Raw genomic sequence first — 16,092 nt, forward strand, 5'->3', positions numbered from 1 at the left:
AGTTTGGTTTGACTCAAGTGAAATGAGAGAGAAATAAAAGAAAGAGAGTTTCACTAAAACACCAAAAATGAGAGCTAAAATTATAAAAAAAACCCAACACCCAAAACACTTTATAAACACATCCAAAACCCATCATTACACACGCTCTAAACTCATTTATAAACACACCCAAAAAATATACAATTGTTGATTTGGGAGTTGATTTTGGGTGTATTTCTATGTTTAAATAGTGTTTGAGTTTTTTTATAAATACATGTCTAGGATTGAGTTTATTTATAAATTTGTATAAAAGAAAATGATCGAGCCCTTTTTTTTTTTTTTTTCTGGTCACTAGTTCACCAGCTTTTTTGCCCACCCCTATGTTTGCCAAATACACAAGGACTAATTACCTAATCATATAAAACACACCGAACATTTTCATATTTAACCCTACTTTCTTTTTGTTGAAGAAATTATTGCTTGAAAATAAATTGCACAAGATGGGTTTAATTCACATGTCAACGATAATGCGTTCCCTAATCTGTATTAACCAAATTAAATAGCATACTATATATTTTCTTTCCTTTTACGGTTGGAGCAACTTTCTAGTAACAGCGGGACTATAACGGTCTTTCTTTCCAACGGTAACTAAATTCAAATTTGAAGACACTCAAATTCTCAAATGCAAACCCTCATTCTGCTCATTCAAACATCAAACCCACTTTCTTTGCTGCAAGAAAGGCTCTTTTCGCTCTCCGTACCACAATAATTTTCTCAGTTCCCAGACACTCTTTTCTTTAACTCCCATTTCCATGGAAGATCTGCAATTCGACCCCGTTTTCCAAGAGGCAAAAACCCCAATTTCTTTGGTTCCTGATTCCGACAGAGTTCAACAGCCAAACCCAGATCTCAAAGATTCTTCCTTGGGCGAGGTTGATGAGTCTTTGGTGGAGTCGATGCTTTGTGACTCGGGTTCAAGACTAATCCCTTCCGGATTATCAAGATCCAACTCTACAGGTTCCTATCTCTGGTCTCATATAGTTTTTCTTTTCTTGTTCTGGATAGTATTTTTTTGGTTTCTGAGAAAAGAAAATAAGTCAGATCTGGGTCTTTCTTTTTCCTACTAACTAGGACCTAAGTTACAAGAAGGTCATCCTTATAAGCGTCTTTGTTAAATTGAAAGAAAAATATCATCCCTTTGTTTATTCAATTTCATAGGATGAATATTAGGGCTAGGCTTTTCAGCGACTTGATGCCCATTTTTGTCTGGTTTGGTTTGCAAATTTTTGAAACCCTAGGAGTTGCAATCCATGCTAATCATTTTATGTTGTAAATGTTATTAACTTGCAATTGATTTTTGTTTGAGTTGGAAATTTCAGAAATTTACAGCTGTTGAGTTGTTCTATTCTAGTGTCACAGTGTTGTTTATAGATGAAATAGACAAGAAAGTATTCTTCACTGAATTGGGGAATCTAATTATGGTGGATTTTGCAGCAGACGAATATGTGATGTTTGTGAATGCTGGAGGTGATGCTTCAAATGAAACAGATTCTAGCGTGAAGTTTCTCGCCGACACTTACTTTGAGGGAGGGAATGTTTTACGAACCAATGAACATATAAATGATGGGGGGGATTATCCATTCATCTATCAGTCAGCCCGAGTAGGGAACTTCTACTACCGGTTCAATTGTCTTCCTCCTGGATACTATTATGTTGATATTCATTTCACTGAAATCATAAACACAAATGGGCCTAAAGGAATGAGGGTATTTAATGTATTCATCCAGGAAGAAAAGGTAAGTCAAATTAGGGGAAATGCGTATTTGTGGTTTATTTTCTTCTTCCATTTCCTTTTGTTGAAATTAGTAAATCCAGGGACTGATCCTTAGAACTTCTCTTCTTGGCTAATGTGGCAGGTCCTATCAGACTTCGATATCTTTTCGGTTGTTGGAGCCAATAAGCCCTTACAATTAGTTGATTCAAGGGTCTCTGTGAAGGAGGATGGAGTAGTTGTGATAAGATTTGAAGGGGTTAATGGAAGCCCAGTAGTTAGTGGAATCGGAATTAGGAGAGCACCAAATGTTTCAGGTATTCTTGTATACATTTGTTTTGTTTGAACTGTTTTGTCTGGGTGTTGTACGTTAATATCAGTATTCTAAAGTTAGTTTTATCTTATATTTTATTATAGTTCCAATGCTGGTGGTGGATCACTTTAAATGTAACAACTGTGATGCTGAAATAGAAGTTCCTTCAGCTCAGGTCAGGCACATATTACCCGAAGTTGAAAGAGCTTACAACTTTAAGGCTTTTTCTTAATTAGCGACATAATTTTTGATTCACAGATGAAATTAATGCAAACAAAGTCCACTGCCAAATATGAGAAGAAGATACAAGAGCTTACCACTCAGTGCCAACTTAAAACAAAAGAATGCTATGAGGCATGGATGTCTTTGACTGCAGCAAATGAGGAGCTGGACAAGGTCATGATGGATTTTGACAACGTGACATTTAGGACACTGTCTCAAGGTATGGAGAGTGGCTCTCTGGTGTCTAAATTAAGTGAACTAAGAAAATTTTTAGCTAGTCAAATGACAGATAATGAAAAATGTCCATAGTTTGTTACTTTGGGTGACTTTAGTGAAAAATGTCCTTGATATGAAATAAGGATATCTATTAGTTTAGTTTTGATTTATATTCTCTTATACAAATTTTGTTATATCAGCTATACATGGATGCCAGTGAGTTCAGAATTAAAGGACTACAAAATCTTTAGACGTTGTCCTATTTTAAAGTTCAAAAGTGGGGAGAGCTGGCCCACATATTTTTATTTTTTTTTACAAAAAAATAAAATAAAATAGATATAAAAGATGGTAGTTTCCATTATTCATCATATGAGTTGAACATGAAAGAAGAAAGCCATAAGGCCTGCCTACAAAGTAATACCAGAATCATTTTCAATTTAACTAAAAGTTATCTTAGATTTTACACTTTGAGATATTATAATTTCTGATTCTATTGCATGTCCTTAGATCAAACCATTCAGAAACAAGCTGAAGATATAAAGAGCATTTCTAGTAGGTATGAGCATGACAAGAAGTACTGGACAATAGCAGTCAATGACTTACAAGAAAAGATTAAGGTATTTGGAAATGCATTATTTGTGGGTGTGTATAAGTATTCATAATTTGTTCTCAATATCACGTTTCTGACTTTGGATTTTTGTGCCTGGTTTCTTATGAAGCTGATGCATGAGGAGCATTTGCATCTTTCTCGCGAAGCACATGAATGTGGAGATTCAATTCCCGAGTTGAATAAAATGATTTTTGCAGTTCAAGCATTGGGTATGCTATTGCTAGAGTTCACTTTTCTATTTTTTGGTTTTCAAATACAGGTGAAATAATAAGTTTATGCCACAAGATGTTCCATGGACTCATGAAATTATTTTGCAGTTGCGGAGTGTGAAGATCTTAAAGTGAAGTACAACGAAGAGCAAGCTAAGAGAAAAAAGCTCTTTAATGAGGTTCAGGAGGCTAAAGGCATGTGTCATTTTTCTACCTAGTAATTAGTGATGCAATTAATACGTTATATTTGACAAGTTCAACTTATTAACTTTGTATGTGCTTAAAAATTATCAGGGAATATCAGGGTATTTTGCCGCTGCCGCCCATTAAGTAAGGAGGAGATGGCAGCTGGGTGTAAAACAGTTGTAGACTTTGAGACAGCAAAGGATGGATGTCTTGGATTCCTGACAGGAGGCTCCACTAAAAGGTCTTTTAAATTTGATCGAGTGTACACACCGAAAGATGATCAAGGTATCTACATGTGTATATATATATATATTTCAATTGATTGCCCCCTAACAGTATTTAAGTTGGTGAAATCTGTATTGAGTTTGAGCCAGAGCTTTTGCTTTTGTCTTGACAGTGGATGTTTTTGTGGATGCTTCCCCCATGGTGGTTTCAGTTCTAGATGGTTACAATGTATGTATATTTGCTTATGGACAAACAGGGACAGGAAAGACATTCACAATGGAGGGCACTGAACAGAATAGGGGAGTCAATTATAGGACTCTAGAGCAGTTGTTTGAAATTGCAAAGGAACGAAGTGAAACTTTTTCATACAGCATATCTGTTAGCGTACTTGAAGTTTACAATGAGCAGATTAGGGACTTGTTAGCTACATCACCATCATCAAAGAGGTAAGATTACTGTTGTTTATTTGAACTTATAGCCACAGCCATCATAGAATTGATGGTTTGAATATTCTGTAGCTCAAAACTCGACTTGGTTCAGCTGAGAAAAGATTCTTAACATTTTGGGTATCACCTCGCAACATAAAGCTTACACAAATTTTCATGGAATTTTTAGGTTGGAGATAAAACAGGCTTCTGAAGGGTGTCATCACGTTCCAGGGATAGTTGAAGCCAAAGTTGAAAATATTAAGGAAGTGTGGAGTGTACTGCAGGCTGGAAGCAATGCTAGAGCTATAGGAAGTAATAATGTTAATGAGCACAGCAGCCGATCTCATTGGTACTATGCTCTATTGTTTTCTCCTTATTCTGTTTCCTTGTGAGATTTATTTAATTTCTTTTAGTCTGTGTTTTTATACTAATATATATAAATATTGTACCTGTTATTTAGCTTGCTTTCCATAATGGTAAGATCAAAGAACTTGATAAATGGAGAGTGCACCAAGAGCAAGCTTTGGTTAGTGGATTTGGCAGGCAGCGAGAGGCTTGCAAAAACTGATGTACAAGGAGAGCGACTAAAGGAAGCTCAAAATATCAATAGATCCCTTTCAGCTCTTGGTGACGTGATATCTGCTCTTGCAAATAAAAGTAGTCACATTCCTTACAGGTCTGCTTTATCTGTTGTGCGCATTTAGCGCATTCCTCCACCAATCTTCATATTCTGGTTTTTAACAATGCTTGTTGCTGGGTTTCAGGAACTCTAAGTTGACACATCTACTTCAAGATTCATTAGGTAAAGCTAAGTTGTCCTAGCGGTGTTTGTGTGTGATTGTGTTTGCATGTCTTGATTTGTTTGTTCAAAATTTTGAGGCTTGGGTTAGTACTTGCGTAATTCTCTGATTAAATTAAATGGTCAATCTAGCTCTAAAGGAAGGAAAATTGATTTCTGGTGGTTGTTAACTTGTTTTCACTTACTTTATGACTTATGAGATTATTATTTATGTATTGCAGGAGGTGACTCTAAAACTTTGATGTTTGTGCAAATAAGCCCTTCAGACCAGGATTTGGGTGAGACTCTGAGTTCTTTAAATTTTGCAACAAGGGTTCGGGGAATTGAGTTGGGTCCTGCGAAGAAGCAAGTTGACACAAGTGAGCTCCAGAAAACAAAAGTCATGGTTGGTACATTGATTTTCAGTTGAATCTTTAATAAATTTTCACTTATGTTTTCTTTATTACGCTAATGATTTACATATTAAACATCTTTTCTTTTGTTAAACAGCTTGAAAAGGCAAGGCAGGAAGCAAGATCCAAAGATGAATCTCTGAGGAAGCTAGAAGAGAGCTTACAAAACTTGGAAAGTAAGACCAAAGGAAAAGATCAAATCTACAAAAACCAACAAGAAAAGATCAAAGAACTTGAAGGGACACTTGAATTGAAGACAGCCTTGCACAGCCAGTTAGAGAAGCAAGTTTCGCAACTTTCAGATAGACTGAGGGGGAAGGAAGAAATCTGCTGCAGTCTCCAACAAAAGGTTGATCTCTACCTTAATAATTATTATTTCTGTGCTTCTCTCTTATTAATGTTGACTGGAACTTTATCTGTTGAAGGTCAAAGAGTTGGAGGTTGAGCTCAGAGAAAGACACAAGTCAGACTCAGAATATGCATCTTTGCAACAAAAGGTCGCCAGAATCACGTTTTGGATTTTTTTTCCCATTTTTATATGTTTCTTTTAAGTCGGAGGCCCTTTTTGTATTGCTTTTTATTTTTTAAATGTGAGTTACTGCAAGATATGTTCTAAAAAGATGAAAGCTTAACCTTGTTCTTTTTGGAGCAGGTTAAGGATCTTGAAAACCAACTGAAAGATCAAATGCAAGAGTCTGAGTTTCAATCCACCATTCTTCAACACAAGGTTTTTAAAGACAAGCATTCCCAGTGCATAGTTTATTATACATGTTGACAACGAATTAGGTCATAAATGCTTTTGTTTCTTCATTGACTTAGGTAAAGGAGCTCGAGATAAAACTGAAAGACCAGGAACAAAAATCAGACTCCTCCGCACTTCATCAAAAGGTTCCTGCACTACCCCTTCTTGTCCTTATTTCCATTGAATAGTTACTTTCTTATATGTTTTAATGCAAGCTATTCACGCAAGGTTTTTAAAGACAAGCATTCCCAGTGCATAGTTTATTATACATGTTGACAACGAATTAGGTCATAAATATTTTTATTTCTTCATTGACTTAGGTAAAGGAGCTCGAGATAAAACTGAAAGACCAGGAACAAAAATCAGACTCCTCCGCACTTCATCAAAAGGTTCGTGCACTACCCCTTTTTGTCCATATTTCCATTGAATAGTTACTTTCTTATATGTTTTAATGCAAGCTATTCAGTGGAAATGTGCAAAATTCAAATATAGTGAACGGAAATATAATTAGTGGTTGGTATCAAATGTATCATATGTTTGTACTTGTAACAAAATTTCCTTCACATGATAAAAGATGTCTTGTTAAGGAAAATGTATTCTACAATGATAATATTCTACATACTTTATTATTCTGAAATTGTGATCCACAATGATAATATTTTAGAACTTTCCACATTTCCTTTTAAAAAAACATTCTGAAACAGATTGTGTTTTTACCATTCACAATTTTTTTAGTTTTTTCTCTGAGAGAAGACGGAAGAGAAACTAAAAGTGCTAGCTAACATTTATTTGACATGTGACACAGATTAAGGAACTTCAAGACAAGTTGAGGGAGCAAGAGAAACAATCTGAGTTTGCTGATGCAGTAAGGGCCACTCCTAATGAAGGAAAGACCTGCATAAGAGATGAAATCATGAATGATGCTGAGGCTTGCATATTAAGGAGTTCGAATTCACTAAATCGTCCAATGAGTCAAGGGTCTATATCACTAAGAGGGAATGATTCTGTCCGTGAGACGAGAAGGAAAAGAGAGTTTAAAAGTGGTGAGACGGAGAACATCATTAGGCTACCAAATTCTTTTAATGATAACAAAGTTAGGAAATCCGACCCGCCGAAGATTGCAAGAATTACAAGAACAGCAAAGCCAGCCACTGCTACTCAAGGGCCATCGGTTAATAGGAGGTTTAGCAGAGATCAGATTCAAATTAAGGAGAGGGATACTGCGAAGAAAATCTGGTCAAGATAGTGAATAAGGAAAAAAAACATCAACTTTCTGTATGTTTTCGTTTTATTTATGTGTACATATATGCATACACATATAGTACTTCTGCATTATGTTTTCAACATATAACTTTTTTCGTACTATCTTTGCGTGACATTAGAAATTCATTCATTAATGAATTTTCTTTTTTCATTCAGTGTACGGCTTAAGTTTCTGTTGGTTTTCCTGATGTATTTGTGTTTGTCACAAATACCTTTGTTGACCTCTCTGTAATACCTTTGAGTGTGAAGTGGAATATATTTGATATTTTAGGTAGGTTGAATTGTACATGTTTTAATGGCAACAGAGTTTATTAAGAAGTGCTGTGAATTGAATTATTGCAACCTTTGGAGGAACTAATTTTGAGTCCATAAGCTTTGAGTGGAAGGAACTCAAGGGCTATACTTTACAGTGATTCTAGTGTTGACTAGGGTTGGATGCAAATGTGCATTTAATTTGAAGATGGATTTCAAAGTTGCAATATAATTGTTTTAGGCTTTGGTTCAATTTAAAAAGGCTATATTGCTATGGGGCCTTTGTTGCTACCTTGCAGTCACTTTATGGGGCAAGCTCAATTGTCAGCTAAGGGGGTCTCAGGTTGTGGTGAATTAGGAGACCAGCTTTGGTAGTAGCATATGTTGAGCCACCACGCACAGCCAACAAGCATATGCATAATTAATATAGGATTAGCAACATTCACTTACATTAATGCATCGGCTGCTACTCATATTTTTACCTATAGTGGTCTCAGGTTGTGGTGAATTAGGAGACCAGCTTTGGTAGTAGCATATGTTGAGCCACCACGCACAGCCAACAAGCATATGCATAATTAATATAGGATTAGCAACATTCACTTACATTAATGCATCGGCTGCTACTCATATTTTTACGGGCATAATCAGACCTAGCCTAAGGCAAGCACTCCACCTTTTTTTGAATAAAGTCCTCAATTTAGCAACCTTCTTAAACCAATTTCAAACCCAAAGGAATGCACTTAAAATAATGCTCACCATCGGAGGGGCCCGTTTGAAGGTTTGAGGAGGCCTGTTATTTTCTTACTTGTGGTAAAAACGATGGCCTCATTTTTGTTTTATTTATAAAAAAAAACTTATTGGCAAAAGACCCACTAATGTAATGTTTTGAAGCAATTATTCTCCAGGAAAGGTGCTGAGTTCGAAGTCTAGCATCCGTATATTATGTGTAAGTTTAAATTAATATCGCTCCTCTCAATATGAAAGGTCCTAAAAAAAAACACACAAAATCCAATATTGAAACCCTCTAGCTCCACTCCTCACAATTAATTAACGAAACTCCTTCTAGAGGAGAAGGGAAGCAGTGTTCATTAGTTAATCTTAGAAAACCATAAATCTCTCTAAAAAAAATTACACACACAAGCACTTTGGTTTGAATATTGCAGTCAAAGATACAGATTGTGAAAGAAGGGGGGAATTTGTAGTTAAAAACCAGTCTAACAGAAGAAGCTAAATGCACTTATTTGAAGACAAAAACGATGAAATGATGAGGGTTGGCTTGGTGGGAGGAAGGAAGGTGTGTGAGGGCGGTGTTGTTTTCCGACCCCTAAAGAAAATGCCAAAAAGGGTGACGATATATGAAAGCGATTTTCTCGTTCTAAAGGGGGTCCCCATTGTCCAACAGGTCATCACAGACACAACAAAACAAAATCCCCGAACGTTATTATGTGATGATGATGACATGTTTGATTGCTTAATTGCCACATCTCTCTGTTTTGCTTTGCTGTATGGAGAGAAACAATCTATCTTTTCTTTTCTTTTCTATTAGATTGACCAAAAAAAAAAAAGAAAAAGATAGCGCTAGCAACAAGAAAGAAATCCAAGTTTGCATATGAATTTTGTGCAATTCTTTCAATTAGTTTGACATGTTGTTGTAAATTTGAATTATACATATCTAAATAAGAATCTACATGATTAGCGATTCGGATAAAGAATTTAATAACGGACAACACAATATTTTCCTATGTCGGTAAGATATGTAAAGTCATTTTTGCATTAAAAAAGTATGCCTTGATATTTATATGGATTAGGCAAAAAGCAAGGAGGAGGCTATAATCTCAGTCAAACCCATTATGCATAAAAGAGGTAATTATCTAAAACCTTTTGATTCATGTCATCATGAAGCATTGCCCTTCTGAAATAACGTGCGGTTGAATAATTAAAGAAATGTCTGGCTACTTGTAAGCATGACCTTCGTGCTCTTTCTTGGAAGGGTCCACACATACATGATTGGACGGTGGATGATGATGAAGCCAACAAAATTACCAAGCAACACACACACACAGAGACAGTATGTGGTGGGGCCAGAGCTGGGCTGCAGGATAAGGCCAGGTGAAGATGAGAAACACTAGATTGTTTCTCAACAACAAGTCATGAGCTTCTTGCAGCTATATCTATATGGGTTGTAACTTGTAAAATGACAGTTGATACAACGCACAGAAACAGTCTAACAAAAAAAAAAAAAAAAAGTGTTCTCCCACTCAGTCCTTCACGATAATCTCGCAGTTCTTCGTGTTCTTCCGTTGTTGAGCCACTCATCTGTCTCTGTCTCTAAAGCCAAATGTTAATTAACAATTATACATGCATGCATGGTGTATATATAATAGTTCTTTTGTTGTTGTCATAGTTTAGAACGGAGGGACCATTGAGGTTCGAACTTGGGATTATTAATCTGTCGATAAATGCTCTTATCACTGAATTATGGACCCGCTGGCATAATTATATAATTATATATATATTAATTTATTGATTTGGTTATAGGTTTTTATTGAGTACATCCGTCTGAGATGGTATGAAAAAGCTGCAACATGTTTATGAAGGATGTTGGGGGGGGGGCTGGCATGTCATGGCAGGGAGTTGGTGGTGTTACAGTGCCCTACTATATATATATTTGGATTCATAGAAGCCTAAAAGAATGTTGCACCAGTAGAGGCCTGCAACACCAAAAAATTGGTTTCATGGAAGGAAGCCTGGCACATGTAATTTCTTACTCACCTGGTAGATATACAGCCTTTTTGCCTTGATGTAGCCCAAATTGAAACAAAGGTAAAGACAGAACGGATTGGTCTTATTATGCAGTACACAAAGTAAATAAGTGGATAGCTCTCTCTCTCTCTCTCTCTCTCTCTCTCTCTCTCTAAGAGAGAGAGGTTTTGCTGATGCAAAGAGTAAGAATTCACTGATATTAATATGCATGCGAAGATTTGCTTAAGAATTGAAGGACAAGCAAGCCATTCGTGTATTATGTAAAGAATTAATGGCAAGCATGCTTTTTGGATACATATAGTTGATTATATATATATATACATGGACATAAAGGGAAATATAGGAGGAGCTTTATGCAATATTATTTCTGCTAATGTGTTTTTTGAAAGTTATTGTGGGGTCTGTTTAGTTTAACATAAACAGGCAAAGTAAAGAATAAAGTAGGGCAAGGCAGAGGGAGAGAAAGGGTTTGCTTTTCCCTCTCACTTGTCATGAAACAGAATCACAATGAGAGATGTTTTCAGTGGTAGCAATTAGCACGGAGGGAGGAGGGCTCGCTCTCCAAGACTCTAAAAAGCTAAACACACAACATTTTTTTGATACACCAAAAAACGAACCCTAAGCTTTAAGATGCCACATTTTTGTTTCTCTCTCTCTCTCTCTCTCTCTCTCTCTCATTGATTCAAATGTTGACAGTCCTTCATTCAATACACTTTCAAACCACCACTTTTTCAGACAGCACCAAATCATGTACACACCACACTGCCACTAATTATTACGAAGACAGCCCAAGCCACAGAGAGAGAGAGAGAGAGAGAGAGAGAGAGAGAGAGAGAGAGAGAGAGCTGAGGGTGATCAGAGGCTAGCTAGGCTGGCTCAACATTGCAACTATTGCAGGGCTACGGAGGCTTTAAGTAGCTGGCCATTACTGCTACTGAGCTACTGAGCTACTGTGGTGTGTTTCTGTTTCATACAATGACATTGTGATCAGAGGCCGAGGAGGAGAGATGGAGCCTGAGACTCAGTTCCTTGATAGAGATGTATAGAAAGAGAAAGAGATCAGAGGGGAGACAAAGACACACTAATTAGTAGACAGTGAGAGTTGTAGATACTGACTGAACATAAAACAAATCAAAGATATGGTATTAAGTCCCCATTTAATAACAGCCCAAAATCTATATACACAGATCCCTATGGGATTTTTATTTGAGACAAGGGAAGAAACTAGAATGAATGAATGAATGAATTAAGTAGTGATCTGAGATTTAAATGCTACATTGTTTAACTAGCATCATACTTGCTACATTCAATCCAATGTTATAGATTCTTAACTACTCGAAGAAACTTGGATACCCACAAAATGATTTCTTTTTGGAGAGAGAGAGAGAGAGAGAGAGAGAGAGAGAGAGAGAGAGAGAGAGATGTTCTTGCATTTTGGTGCAAGGATATTATTTCACTTCATGAAAAGCTAGTGTATTTTTTGCTACCATAACCAGCAAACTTTTTCCTGAATCTACATGCATAAGAAATGGGGAAAACTACATGAACTGATGAACATCAATACAAAACACTGCACACAAAAAAGAAGAACATCATGTAAAAAAGCAATGCAACAAGTTATCTAATTAAACAGATGAGAGTACTATTGATCAACATATTACTGAATAGTACTAAAATATAAACATAAATTTAGGGCAAAAAGTACTTTACTTTTTGTTACCAATTAAACTTTTACATTTTTGCATATGAACCCAACAAAACCAACAACAAAACATATGCCAAAATGGGTCTTTAGTCTTGGACAATTTCTTAAAATAAACAATAATATAACTTCCCCACTTTTTCATGATCACCCTATGCCTTTTGGATTTGTGTCTACCTCATGATCATCTAGGGCAAAGCATTATATTGCTGCAAATCATGGCTACTCCACGCTTGAATTCCATGCTGCCAGTTGCTTGTGTTTTCATTGCCGCCGCCGCCACCGTTTCCACCTCCGCTGTTGGTTGGAGTTGGAGTCACTGGGGGCGCATAAGAATTCCCAAAGAACCACTCCGTCGCTGTATCTCCGCTCGCACTTGCACCTTCTCTTCTTCCATGAGTGCCAACAACTTGATGTTGATGCTGATGATCAGCTTTTGATGAAACCTCCAGATTCTGAAACAAGCTTATGGGTGCAATCTGCTGCGTTTTCTGCTGCTGTTCTAGCTGAGACTGCGTTGTCTGAGTTGACTGATCATGATCATTGCCACTCCCAAACAACATGGCCAGCCTCTGCTGTTGCAATTTCCAGTGAAGGTCTTGGTTAATGGAGCTCAAAGACTCAATCGACGACGCAAGGCTACTATGAACATTCATAGAGCTCATCATATTCTGAGTAGCACTAAACCCATCACCGCCACCGCCTGCTCCACCGCCCCCTCCGCCGCCCAAAGTGAGAGGATAATTGAAACCCAGAAAAGAATTACAAGAGGCTGATGTGTCAAGAGGAGTGCTTATAGTCAATCCAGAAGTACCCGAAACGTCTCCAAAAGCCGAAAACTGGTTGTTGTTGTTATTATAACTGATTCCAGGTGAAGGGTTATGGTGGAGCCTGCTAGGCAAAGATGATAGGCCGCCGAGCTGAAAATCCATGGCAGGAGAAATGCCATGGAAGAACTTTAAGCCGCCCAGCATCATATTCTCCGAGGAGGAAGAGCCCGCGGAGTCTTTCGAGTCGAGGCTGCAGGAGAGCCTGGAATTCGAGGACGACGACCGCACTCTCTTGTTCTTCCGGCAGCCTCCGCCGATGGGGACATTGCGTAAGGCGCCGCCTTTGGTCCAGTATCTCCGGCAGGTCTTGCAGAAGTGACGTGGCTGCGTGAGGCTGTAGTTGTTGTAGTAGCAGAATTTGGTGTTGGGCGAGTCGCATCTCGGGCACTTGAGGGATTGCTCCGGTGGCGGATGCTGCTGCTTTGCTCCTGAGGATGATGATGACGTGGGCTTCGCCCGGCTGCTTGCTCCCCCTCCTCCACCTCCTCCTGCTGCTAGGCTATCACCGCCTTTTGTGCCTGGCGGAGGCTTCCCTGGCGGTGTGTTGTCGGAGGACATCATGTTTATGTTTTGCTTTGCCGCAGGAGAGGGTGCTTGAATAATCGATTGATTAGTTTTGTGGGGTGGTGTGGTGCTTGGGTTTCCTTTTGGAGAGGCAAAGATGTAGTCAATTCATTAGTTTCATGCATGGGATGGAAAGAGAGAGAGGAGGGGAAGGAGGGTTGTTGAAGGTCGATGGGTGCTTGTGATCTTCATCAAAGAGAGGGGAATAGGGATTTTATTCAGAAAAAAGAAGAAAGAAAAAAAAATAGTGATAAAAGTAATAAGATGGTTTTAGAACTTAGATCTGATAGAATAAATAAAGCTGAAATATGTGTGTGTGTGTGAGAGAGAGAGAGAGAGAGAGAGAGAGAGAGAGAGAGAGAGAGATAGAGAGAGATCACTAGAAAAAAATGTCGGTTTATATATATATATAGAGAGAGAGGGAAAGAGTTAGAGTGAGAGAGAGGAAGAGGACAGAGAAAAAGAGGGAGAAGAGACTAGTAAACTAGATGATCTGAAAACGATCAGCAGCTGGCAGAACAAAGAGATCCATAGGTAATTGGCATTCACAACAACAACAACAAAAACAACAAAAACAACTACAAAACAATTTGGATGGAATCAGTTCTTTGATGGTTGAGGAGATGGAAAATGTGGCCATACTGAGTGAGATTACTCTTATACCCAGCAGCACTGAAAATCAAAACCCTTTAATCTTTGGAGGAGCTGTGTGTACACGTGTTTGCGCTTTTATTGATCAGTAAAAAAGTAATTTAAAACGTGATTAGTAACAGTAATTAAATTGTTTATAATTCTTAAAAAAAATCAAGGATGATGAAGTCATCTAAAGGCTGAGTCAGTTAGGCAGCAGCAGCAGCACCAACAGTAAGAGTGGGGGTCTCTCTCTCTCACTCACAGCAGCTTTGTCTATTCTTTCCCATGAAATGTCCCTTTTCAACACCAAACAAAACCATACATCAGTTTAAAAGGCATGCATGCATAGTTCCCTTTTCTGTCTAATTATAATTACCTATAGCTTCTAGCATAATTAACCATTAATTATCTTGGTTAAAACTACTAAACAGTATTCTCAATTATTTTTTGCTCTACCTATGAAATTAATTCAAAGCACAGAGCAAACTTTTCGGCACCGTAACCTACCAAAAACAGAAGGGTTTCTTTCAATTATGCAAATTTTATGGGCCATTTATGAACAGACACAAGACAAGGTTAAAAAGATGATCAGTCCATTATTAACATTCTCTAAATAATAACTTGTTTGTTGTCTGGAACTAGCTCTAGCTAGGCCTTGACCCAGCTTGTAGGGATTATGAGTCAGAGATATACCCATCTCGCCAGTTTTATAAAGACTTTCTTTCTCTCTCTCTGTATAACTCAGGAATTTAACGGTCGCGATCACATTTTTTTTCTCTTTCGAAATTTGTCTTCTTCTTGGTCTGGATATTGATGAATTTTATTACTTTCTGCTGGGAACCAAGAGAGATGTACAACTCTCACAGAGAGAGAGAGAGAGAGAGAGAGAGAGAGAGAGATTGAATATATATCATTTTCATGCTACTTTTCCATCTCAGTATGAAAAATCTTGAGCATTGATTTTCTTGCACAAAGTAAAGTCAGGAATCCTCTGAGTTTTGAACCTCCCCATCTTCACATTACTTACAAATGCTTCTATGTTGGAAAAGAGCAACGCTTGTTTGCATATCTGTAAGGGTTACAAAAACTTTTGTCATTCTAATCACTTACATGATGTGCGAGATGTAAATAATTGGCATTCGAATATTGTTCCTCATCCAAAAGCAAAAATTAAGCTAACGAATATGATCATCGTTTACACGCAATTTAATTGGTCACACGCGATAATGAAAGTTTCGTCCCAACATATTTTTAATTATTTAATGTAGGATGAGGCTGCACTACCGTATATTTGTATCTCTCCACTTGCATGATGGAGTCCAGTGGAGAGCTGGACATATATTGTTGACTCCTTCCGGCACGGTTGTCTAACAAAATCGTAGATAGTGCTGTTCAAGATTTAGTATCATAGTGTTGTTGAAGTCAAGCAAGCTAGGTTAAAATTGACAGTGTGTGGCTATAGAAATTAATAGTAGTACTACTGATTTAGACATAGAGCCAGGCAAGGCACTACCGACCAAAGACGTTAAGGAAGGAAATGGTGGTGGAGAAACGTGGACCGCCGTAAAACTAGTCTAGCTAAGCCAAAAATGTCCACATTTAGAGAGAGAGAGAGAGAGAGAGAAACACGTGATAGAGGTGGCCAGATTCCCGTGAGAGACCAAACCAGAAGCCAAGCTAAGTCCATAACCTCCCAAATCAACACATAAAACCAATGTTTCCATCTGCCCTGCCACTATTACGTACGACCCAAACGTTACAATTATATCTCACGGGCCTTCCATCCATCCCCCCACAAATAGCCATCATCTAACCACTTCCAAGTTCCATCCATCATTTTATTATATCCATATTTGTTTTGTGTTTTTTTTTTCTTAATTATTAATTAGTGTTGTTTTTCATATGGTAATGATGGTTATTTGTCAGATCATCGTAAAGCCTTCAAGAATGGCGGAAAGCGCTCTAGTTTAAATGTCAATTAAGATAATGTTTG

The 16,092-nt window shown here is 37.6% G+C and overlaps 2 protein-coding genes across 3 annotated transcripts; one reads left to right on the top strand and one right to left on the bottom strand.

Moving 5' to 3' along the window:
• The first annotated feature begins 654 nt into the window (after positions 1 to 654).
• LOC103335167 (Di-glucose binding protein with Kinesin motor domain-containing protein) lies at positions 655 to 7,629 on the top strand. Of its 2 annotated transcripts, none has more exons than XM_089043896.1 (20): positions 655 to 996; positions 1,474 to 1,775; positions 1,896 to 2,067; positions 2,168 to 2,238; positions 2,322 to 2,505; positions 3,009 to 3,118; positions 3,221 to 3,320; positions 3,429 to 3,515; positions 3,615 to 3,791; positions 3,904 to 4,177; positions 4,347 to 4,508; positions 4,620 to 4,835; positions 4,924 to 4,961; positions 5,180 to 5,343; positions 5,448 to 5,699; positions 5,776 to 5,847; positions 6,003 to 6,077; positions 6,170 to 6,238; positions 6,413 to 6,481; positions 6,898 to 7,629. In XM_089043896.1, exons 1-20 carry the CDS (start codon positions 792 to 794, stop codon positions 7,336 to 7,338), a joined length of 3,240 nt encoding a protein of 1,079 aa, XP_088900022.1. In that variant the 5' UTR covers positions 655 to 791; the 3' UTR covers positions 7,339 to 7,629. The 2 variants fall into 2 exon arrangements, with proteins under 2 accessions (XP_088900022.1, XP_008236400.2); XM_008238178.3 differs by having other exon boundaries at positions 671 to 996; positions 1,477 to 1,775.
• A 3,123-nt stretch (positions 7,630 to 10,752) lies between these two features.
• LOC103335176 (Dof-type zinc finger DNA-binding family protein) lies at positions 10,753 to 14,028 on the bottom strand. The gene is made up of 2 exons (XM_008238189.3): positions 12,250 to 14,028; positions 10,753 to 11,398 (listed from the first exon to the last, which is right to left on the bottom strand). The coding sequence occupies exon 1, from the start codon at positions 13,461 to 13,463 to the stop codon at positions 12,261 to 12,263; it is 1,203 nt and encodes a 400-aa protein (XP_008236411.2). The 5' UTR covers positions 13,464 to 14,028; the 3' UTR covers positions 10,753 to 11,398; positions 12,250 to 12,260.
• Positions 14,029 to 16,092: the final 2,064 nt, after the last annotated feature.

The sequence above is a fragment of the Prunus mume genome, linkage group LG1 (assembly GCF_029339155.1).
Source record: "Prunus mume cultivar Tortuosa linkage group LG1, ASM2933915v1, whole genome shotgun sequence".
NCBI lineage: Eukaryota > Viridiplantae > Streptophyta > Magnoliopsida > Rosales > Rosaceae > Prunus > Prunus mume.